This window comes from Sesamum indicum, linkage group LG1 (assembly GCF_000512975.1).
Source record: "Sesamum indicum cultivar Zhongzhi No. 13 linkage group LG1, S_indicum_v1.0, whole genome shotgun sequence".
Lineage (NCBI taxonomy): Eukaryota > Viridiplantae > Streptophyta > Magnoliopsida > Lamiales > Pedaliaceae > Sesamum > Sesamum indicum.
The window spans coordinates 7,949,489-7,959,001 of NC_026145.1; the positions used below are offsets into that span (position 1 = coordinate 7,949,489).

At 33.1% G+C, this 9,513-nt stretch overlaps 1 protein-coding gene across 2 annotated transcripts; it reads left to right on the forward strand.

The window, feature by feature from the left end:
• LOC105158249 (monodehydroascorbate reductase 5, mitochondrial) lies at nucleotides 1,135-8,982 on the forward strand. Of its 2 annotated transcripts, none has more exons than XM_011074945.2 (17): nucleotides 1,135-1,545; nucleotides 1,649-1,833; nucleotides 1,953-2,052; nucleotides 2,760-2,837; nucleotides 3,125-3,196; nucleotides 5,424-5,542; nucleotides 5,957-6,041; nucleotides 6,150-6,239; nucleotides 6,591-6,692; nucleotides 6,846-6,935; nucleotides 7,092-7,172; nucleotides 7,564-7,635; nucleotides 7,712-7,806; nucleotides 7,898-7,986; nucleotides 8,091-8,153; nucleotides 8,405-8,445; nucleotides 8,613-8,982. In XM_011074945.2, exons 2-17 carry the CDS (start codon nucleotides 1,670-1,672, stop codon nucleotides 8,730-8,732), a joined length of 1,461 nt encoding a protein of 486 aa, XP_011073247.1. In that variant the 5' UTR covers nucleotides 1,135-1,545; nucleotides 1,649-1,669; the 3' UTR covers nucleotides 8,733-8,982. The 2 variants fall into 2 exon arrangements, with proteins under 2 accessions (XP_011073247.1, XP_011073229.1); XM_011074927.2 differs by having other exon boundaries at nucleotides 1,656-1,833.

Here is a 9,513-nt window from a genome sequence, read left to right on the forward strand (position 1 = left end):
TCTTAATCATTTAAAAATTTATGTTTGAATTAATTATATTAAAAATATGGCTTAAAGAAAAAGTTTTGAAGAATAAAATTGGAGAGAAAGATAAATTATATCGTTGGCAACAGAAATGGGGAGATAATCAGTATTATCTTAACTTAGTGGATAAGGTCGAGATTCCACGAATAAGTCTGAAATGATAAGTTTGAGCCCCACGGAATGTGTGTGGGTATTCGTCTAACTTCATGTGTATTTATTATAATTTGTTTAATTGTTATTAAGTATAGCGATGATTGATCGAATACTAATATATTGCACGATTTATTAAAATATTGATGTAATCATATAATACCATTTAAAAAGATTTGGATAGGAAAAAAAAAAACACCACAAGAGGAATGTTTGTTCGGAAATGATCTCAAGTTAGTAGCATGGCCATGTGATTCATTCTCGCCATAAGAAACATGTCCATCGTAAAAAATTAAGGGTAATTACAATAATCTTTTCTAAAATTTGACATAATTATGAATACTCCCTTATTGTTTAAAAACTTACTACTACCCCCCTGATTTTGACGATCATTTAACATTAGCCAATTCCATTGGGCTCTGTTAGGTTTTCATCCATTATTTGTGGTGAATTGATTAAAATGTTATGGACTAAAAATTATAATTTGAGTTATTTTTTAAAGTTTCTTAAATTTATTGTATGGACAAAGTGGATAATCTTTTAAAATTTCTATCCACCGCATCGATTTTTTTACAAATTCCTATTTTTCTTTAAAAAAAAAGAAAAAAATATAGTAAGTGTAAAGCTAACAATTTTATTCCTTCATACAATAATTACATAATTTAATTAAATAATATAGAGATATTTATAATTTTTTAAATAATAAGAGAATATTTGTAATTGTATCAAATTTGAAAAGAACTCGTTGTAATTTATATAAAAAAATAATTATACTTATCAATGCCGAACGTTGTTGAAATTGGATTTGCAGTCCTATTTCAAGAATAGAAAGCAATTTTGTGAAAAGAAACTTGTGGAAGCCAATGGGCTAATGGCACTGAGCAAACGTTTCTCCTTCCCAACATTTCCATCTACCCAAGTTCATGAAAAACTTCCAGAATGGCCGGGAACTCTTTTGGGCTGATGATCATGACCCAATAATGTGGAAAAGGAACGAGGACTAGGAACAGTGTTATCGTAAAGAACAAAGAGTAAAGATCAAGAAACAGCTCAATCTCCGTATCACATTTGGATTATCTTCCTGAGAAAGATCCAAACTTGAAATGGCGGCCCATGATGATTTCTTGGGCGTTATGCCACCCCAGATCATCGGAAAAATCCGCCACTGTTTCTGACGTCCCTTTCACCCCGCCAATCGCCGCTGCCACCACAGAGCACTCACACAGACTAGTCCCGTAACTCTTGAATCATCACAAGAGCCATTTTTGCTATTAAATTATTAGTTAATCCTAACTCCCAGTAATTATTATATTATCAAGAATATATAAAGCTGATCACTCCTCTGCATCCCGATGTCTTCTTCTTCTTCAGGTCCAATCCTTTGACTCTCTATCCTCTCAGTTTCTCAGAGTTCAATACTTTTCTGCTCCTTCCGAGTTCTCATTTTTACTCCATTTTTGGTGGGTTGTAAAAGCTTGCAGTTCGTAGAGGAATTATGTCGAGCATCTCGAACGCGATTCCACTGAAGAACGGGCTTTCGCTCTGGTGCCCACGGTCAACTTCAGTGAATCAAATTTCCGGACCTTCTTCAATCGTTTCTACCAGTTCCCGTAGAAGATTCACTGTTTCGGCTTCATCTTTCGCCAATGAAAATCGAGAGTAATCATTCCCACCTTGTGATTGTTGCATCCAGTGATTGTTATATTTGTATGAAAGTTGGATTGTTTGTATCCTTGTATGTAATTTTGTCATTCTTTCTTTGCCTTTTGTGATTGCAGATTTGTTATAGTAGGAGGTGGAAATGCAGCTGGTTACGCAGCTAGGACCTTTGTCGAGCATGGATTGGCTGATGGAAGGCTTTGCATTGTCTCCAAAGAGGTAGCCACCTATTTGAATTTGATTGAATGAATGGTAATATAATGTTTTTTGCTTAGGTTGGCTAACTATGTCGAGAATCGAATTCTGCAATAGTGCAGATATATATGACCTGTTCCATTCTGAACAAATTGGTTTGATGATGGAATTTTGTTTAATGAACATGTTAGGAATCCAAAGTGACTGGATTAGGAGCAATTATGGTTTTCGTGAGTCGTGTGTGTGTGTGTGTGTGTGTGCGCACACTCAGTTGTGCATTCCCTGGTGTTTTTTCTGTGAATAATTTATATCTCTCGGACTTATGAGCTAGAAGTGATTATGAGTTTGGGAAACAACTGTGTTTATGTGCGTGCCTGAGCGTGTGCGCTTGATTTTAAAGCTGAGTATGCCCTGTAAGCTGAAGGACATTCTTGAATGATGAGAAATTGTTGAATGGTAAGTGAATGTTTCTTTGCAAGAGCCATCGTCTGTTAAATGTCTTCACACCTTCTTTCGCTCTTGGCTGTTTTCTAAAGCAAAATTAGTCATGATGGAATTATGATCAAGGTTATAACTTCTTGGACTAATGTAGAATATGATCAAGATAATGTCTTGGTATTTAATGAAATGCCTGTGGCTGAATTCATCACTCTTCTACCTGAATTTGCAGATCTGAAAATATGACATTTCAATAATTGTGTTCGCATTGATCATTTTCTACTCGGTTACAGGCATACGCACCTTATGAGCGTCCAGCATTAACAAAAGGTTACTTATTCCCTTTGGATAAAAAACCAGCACGTTTACCGGTGAGCATTGATGTTGATTATTTTGATTTCTGCTCGATTTCGTGATATGTGTTTTGCATCTGTGAAAGGATATTACATTTTTTAAGCCCTGGTTCTCAAGTTATATTAGGATTCTGCTATACCAAATACGATAGTTGCATTTTATAGAGCATTGATATTTTTTGTTGATGGACTAGAGAGGACTATTGTAAGACATTTCAGGGGATTTTTACATGCTAAATGGTAGGAGCATTGTGTCTTTATTTTTTCCTGTTATGGGAGAATGATTGTTGCATTTGTTATTTTAGGGTTTCCATACATGTGTTGGCTCAGGTGGCGAAAGACAGACTCCTGACTGGTATAAGGAGAAAGGCATAGAGGTAACAATGACTCTTCTTTTCTCATAGATGTGATATGATTTCATATTGCTGTAGTTTCTCAGAGAATTTGATGGTTTCTGACTGTAACTGAATAATTGACGTCTCGCACTCTTATATATTTTAGGTATGTCAACATTGTTCATTTAGAATGTGTGAAAATAATTATTGCCTTAGGACTTCACTCCCTGGGTTGGATGCACTTGTGTACTTTATATCGAAGTAGTTGAGAGGAATTAGAACTACTAAATAGTTTCCCTTTTTATTATAACTTTGTCTTTTTGGTGACTGCTTTTAGTTATTCATCAATCTATATGATTTCTTCTTAAAAATAATGAACAATTAGTATATCAATAAATTTTAAAATATTTAGAAATAAAAAGATATCAATGAAAGAATACAAAAAAAAAAAAAAATCTAATATGTATAATTAATATTTACTAAAATAAGGTACAGCTCTATAAAATTGAGGATAAACAATATTGATAACATTAAAAAGTAAGATTTTAGAAATAACTATACACTAACATATTAGTTGTAGATTAAATTTCAATTGTATACTAACAAAAAAGAAGTATCTCTCTTTAGAATAAATATATAAAAAATAACTTCAGGTTTACAAAAGTAAATAAGTATTAAGAAGAGAAATATTATCGACAAGTAAAGCACTATTTTTTATTAAAAAATTGAAATTGCATATAAAGTTTAAATTATTCAAAGAATCTCTTATTACTTAATTTTTTAATTTTAGATAATAACGTATGCACACAAAAGATTAAGTGGGTCATTGGCTAAGCTTATAAGCTCTTTTAACTACCTTATTAAGCTTTACAAAATTGTTTGGTATTTTTTTAATATAAAGCTTAAAAGATCTCAAAACAAGTTGTTCATGATCTTACAAACTCTTTAAAAAGAAAAAATGTAAGCTCAACTATCTCTTTTATAAGAACCTTTAAACTATTTAATCTTAACTTTCAATAAACAAAATCACTCTTACTATTTTGTGTATTTCACTTTTATTCTTCATATAATTGATGTATACTCCCCAAAGCAACTATCTTTTTATATGATTTAAATTCCAATAGTTAACTTAATGCCATTTTTAGACATTATTACATTATAAAGAGTTTATGATTTAGAACACTCTAATATCCTATATGGTTTGGCCTTTTATTTTATCCAAATTGTTTAATAAAACCTTATTTCTAAAATATAATTCAACATTTTTAAGCTCATAAAACATCTTGCAAGATGTAGGAACATATAAGATGTTTTAAGTAAGTTGAACACCCTCTAAGTTTGTAAAACATAATATATTATTGAATAAGAAATTAAAATTGCAAATAAAGGCACAAAAGAAACATTTTATTCAATAATATTTCAAACTTAGAAGTTAATGAAGAATATGAATAATATTTTGACAAAATTAGCATAGTAATAGGACCTTACTAATTAGATTAAAATTTGATTAACAATAGTTAATAAATAATTAGTTTAAAATCATTTCATGTCAATAATTTAAAAATAAAAGACATCAGGGTATTGTAGTAAAAGAAAATATATATTATACACAAAAATAAATAAAATAAAAAACACAGCAAATTGTGAAAAAAAGCAAAAAATAAAACATAATCAATTTATTAAATTAGAATTTCTTATAAGAACAAAAAATAAGGCTATTTTATTTTAATATTGAATTATTTTGGCATATTATATTTTACTTTCGACTAATTTCTTCCAATACAAGATCATCAAATATAATACAAAATAAAAGATTTCAATTCAAGGATTAAACTATTTATTTAATAGTATCACTGAAATTAGAAGTGAATTGCAAATAATAGAATTAATGGGTTATAAAACAATTATTATCAATTTTTTTGAGAATATAATTGTACATAATAATGTTCTAATGGTAGAAATATAAACAAAATTATGATCTGAATTTATAGCTAATAAGTGATATAATTGGCTCTAAATATTTGTCTCTACACGTGCAACACACGTGATACGTTATGGTCGATAGAAAAGTCTGAAAAGTATCTCTGGTTCAAGGATCACTTGCTTTTGCTATATCACTTACTAAATATTTTTTTACTTGCAACTCGAGCCCAAGTTGATGAAGTTCAATAGCTCCAGTAACTGGTAGCTATCATCTTCTTACCTCTGGATAGCATCATAACTTCATAAACTCATGGTTCCCCTCACATTGTTTCCATTCTTTACGTAGATGCTCTATGAAGATCCAATGGAAGGCATCGATATTGAAAAGCAAACAGTGAGAACAAATTCAGGAAAGTTGCTCAAGTATGGATCCCTAATAATTGCTACAGGATGTACTGCCTCCAGGTATTTCAATAATTTCTCAATTATCATCTAGCCAATGTTTCTATCCTTAGAGTCTTATCTGAGCCCCACATTGCCCCAGTTTGAATACTGTTATGAAATGAGCTCTGAGCTGCATGTTTTCAAAGGTCGCTATGTCCTTCCATTGAATAGTATAATTAATACTTGTGCTCGTTTGACTCTGGAGGTTTGGGCTTTGTCTAAACCCATTACTCTAGTTCTTTCCAAGTTATTAAATGCTTACCATGCTTCAACTTTGCTATTTATCATACTTCTAATATTTTCCCATCTGGCAGAAGAAGTTACATTCAGTTTTCCACCTTCACTAGTACATTTCGCAGTAGTACATTGTTTGCATTGATGACTTCTATTAAAATCTCTAATGGATTAAATGGATACTTTGTGCCTTGGCATCAGATTTCCAGATAAGATTGGAGGAAATTTACCAGGTGTTCATTACATTCGTGATGTTGCAGATGCCAATTCACTGATATCATCACTGGTAATTTATAAATTAGTGTGCTAGCATGCGATCAATTTTACATGATTTATTATTTTAATCTCTCTATTTGTCAGCTGCAACGCTGATTTTTGATAATGCATTTCTTAGGAGAAAGCAAAGAAAGTTGTCGTGGTTGGTGGTGGCTACATTGGCATGGAAGTTGCAGCAGCAGCCGTTGGTTGGAAACTTGACACAACCGTGAGTAACCATTATACCTCCTTATGTTGTCGATAGGTTTTGCCATCAGGGAAAATCCTTCAGCAAAGGACACAATACGATACACATTAAAGCACAACTGGCTATGTTTTTGTCAGGTTACCATTTTAGTGCTTTGCATGTAACACTTAGAGAGAATGATTAATTTAATATGATTGTTCTCACCTAAATGATATTGTGCACAAATATCAATCGTATGGACCTAGTAATCAAAACTATGAGTGCTTTGAAGTGTATGACATCTCTACTTTGTGATTTTGATTTCAACAGTTAGTGTATGCGAATTACCTGTTTTAACAAATTTTGACATGCATCATCTTTTTCGTAATATAGATAATTTTTCCCGAGGACCATCTTATGACAAGATTGTTCACTCCTTCTCTGGCACAAAAGTATGAACAACTATACCAAGATTATGGTGTCAGATTTGTCAAGGTTAGTTTCCAACTCTTATCCTTGCTTCCCACTCCAACCCCACCAAAAGAAAGAGAAAAAGGGAAGGGAAAAATGGGAAAAATTTCCGAAATCATCCAATTGACTGAATTCAAGAATGATAAGGATAGAACTTGATTTGGTTTGTATTTCCAGGGTGCTTCAATAAAGAATCTTGAAGCTGGTTCTGATGGTCGTGTAGCTGGTGTTAAACTTGAGAATGGTTCTACCATTGAAGCTGACACGGTAACTTAGAGAAACTTGCTCATTAACATATGGATGTATTGTGGGTTGAAATTCATATACATATGAATCAGTTTTCTTCTATGTAACTCAACCTCATATATATATGAATCCCAATATTACATAGATGAGAAGATAATCATGGCTATCATCACACAGGTCGTCGTTGGCATTGGAGCCAAACCAGCCATTGGTCCGTTTGAAAGGGTTGGTTTAAGCAGCGCTGTGGGAGGAATACAGGTAAGAATCACGGCACTTATTTTCTTAATATAAAGGTGTCATACAACATGTATGAACTTCTGCTAGTATTATAATTATCTTTTAGCTTAAAGTTTTTAAACCTTTTAAAATGCAAAGTATGTCATCATCTAGCATAATATAGTGACATCGCAGCTGAATTTCAACTTCATGAATCAGCGTCTTTTAAAGGGGAAAAAGAAAATCAAATGAAGCCCTTAATCCAAATCAAAAACTAAAATAATGATGGCAGATTTACGCAGCATGTTATCTGAAAACTGTTCCAATTATTGAAGAAGCCTTTATATCCTGTACCTCCCGTATAGATAGTTTGACTCACTTGCCCAAGAAAAGTAAGAGGCACGCGCTAATGTTTTGTGATGCTAAATTTCAGGTTGATGGTCAGTTCAGAACAAGCGTACCTGGCATTTTTGCTATTGGAGATGTAGCAGCTTTTCCCTTGAAGGTATGTATTCTTTAGGATTAAGCAACAAGAAACATTTTATATTCTCTAAAATTTGACGAGGTATGTATTGCAACAGATATATAACCGAATTGCACGGGTTGAACATGTTGATCATGCTCGTCGGTCTGCCCATCATTGTGTTAAATCACTAGTAACTGCACATACTGCCACGTAAGTAGGATAAATTTCTCTTTGAACTGCCTTTATACAACTTCAGCTTGAAGGACCCGTTATCAATAATCAAGTTTTGTGTTTGATTTAGGTATGATTATCTCCCTTATTTCTACTCAAGAGTATTTGAATATGAAGGGAGCCAAAGGAAAGTATGGTGGCAATTCTTTGGTGACAATGGTAAGAACATGTCCTGCTTGGTATATGTTCGGAGTTCCCTTTAGATGGTTCCTTTTGTGTGTTACCCTTCTAGTGCTACTAACTTTTTGCATCTTGATGAGCAGTTGGTGAGACTGTAGAAGTTGGGAACTTTGATCCAAAAGTCGCAACATTCTGGATAGACTCTGGTAATCACCGTCTCCATGTGTGGAAATGTTTCATCTGAATCCTTGTGTACCATCTTTTTTGTTAGCTTTTCTCATCCATTTTCTTCTCCTTTCCTCCTAAATTCCAAATTACTGCACTTTGGAAACATTAATATAATAGAGATCCTAGTACCTGAATGTCAGAAGGAAACCTGATTATAAATACTTCCGTGTTAACTCATACATTGAAATATAGGGAAAAACCGACAAATAACAACTTTTCGTGCCTGCAGGAAAGCTGAAAGGAGTTTTTCTTGAAAGCGGAAGCCCTGAGGTATGAGTTAATTACCTTTGTATCTGAAGTTGGTCTTCTTATTTCTTAGAACTATATACTTAAGTTATGAGCTATAGAAAGAGAAAGCAGTTACCGGTACATTTGAAGATTTACTTGAGAAAGCAATTGGTTTCATCACATGACAATGCTTTTCAATGCTATCATAGGAATTCCAATTGCTTCCTAAACTGGCTAGGAGCCAACCTTCAATCGACAAAGCCAAGCTTGAGAAAGCATCGTCTGTGGAGGAGGCACTGGAAATTGCCAAAGCTTCCTTACAGGGTTGAAGCTCTAGTAGTTCCTTATCGTCCAATTTCTGCATAGGCTCCTACACTATGCATTTCTTCTGTTATGGCAGCTCCTCTGACTGAGAATGGCCTGATACTGATTTCTGCCGGCATTGTGAGAACAAGTACAACTTGTAATTTTGCCTTTTTAGACGGGGAGAGAGATTGTACATGATTGTTGAGATGATGACCAAGCTACATTCATTTTGCTTAATAAAGAAAATTCCCAGTTCTTGATTTGAATTTAAAATCAAGCAGCTATGGTAAATTTTGCATGTCTTCAGGTGGAAATCATCTCTATATTTGCACCACCGAACTAATTATCGACCAACCAATAACGTCATACTAAAGCTGTTAATGAGTAGGACAAAATCCTATCGAGGCCTAGAAAAGATTCGTACCCAGACCTGGACCAATGGATAGTCTATGTACTCAATTTGGTAAAAAATGTTTCTATTGCCCGTGCAAGCTACAATTAATTAGATTATTAGTTATCAATTTATCTAAATTTAAGCTTAATTAATTATTGAAAAATTCAAATTTTTATGTCTAAATTCATCCCTGTTGCCATCTCCCTTCTTGAAATTCTCTAGTGACATTTTATATTTGTTGCATCATAGTAAAATAGTGCAAAGGTTGTGGACTTTTAGGAGAAGGGCTGTCCTTTTCCTCCGTAGACTGGATCACATCCATACATTACATTACACAATTATTTTGAGTTTCGGAAACAGTACAAAAATATATTTGTTTATACGTATTTTTATTCGAAATTTATTAATTT

Excerpts from the sequence above, each read along its gene's own strand:
- LOC105158249 (XM_011074927.2), top strand. Across the intron at positions 2,838-3,124 it reads AAAAACCAGCACGTTTACCG|GGTTTCCATACATGTGTTGG; the intron begins GTGAGCATTGAT and ends TTGTTATTTTAG. Across the intron at positions 7,987-8,090 it reads GCAATTCTTTGGTGACAATG|TTGGTGAGACTGTAGAAGTT; the intron begins GTAAGAACATGT and ends CTTGATGAGCAG.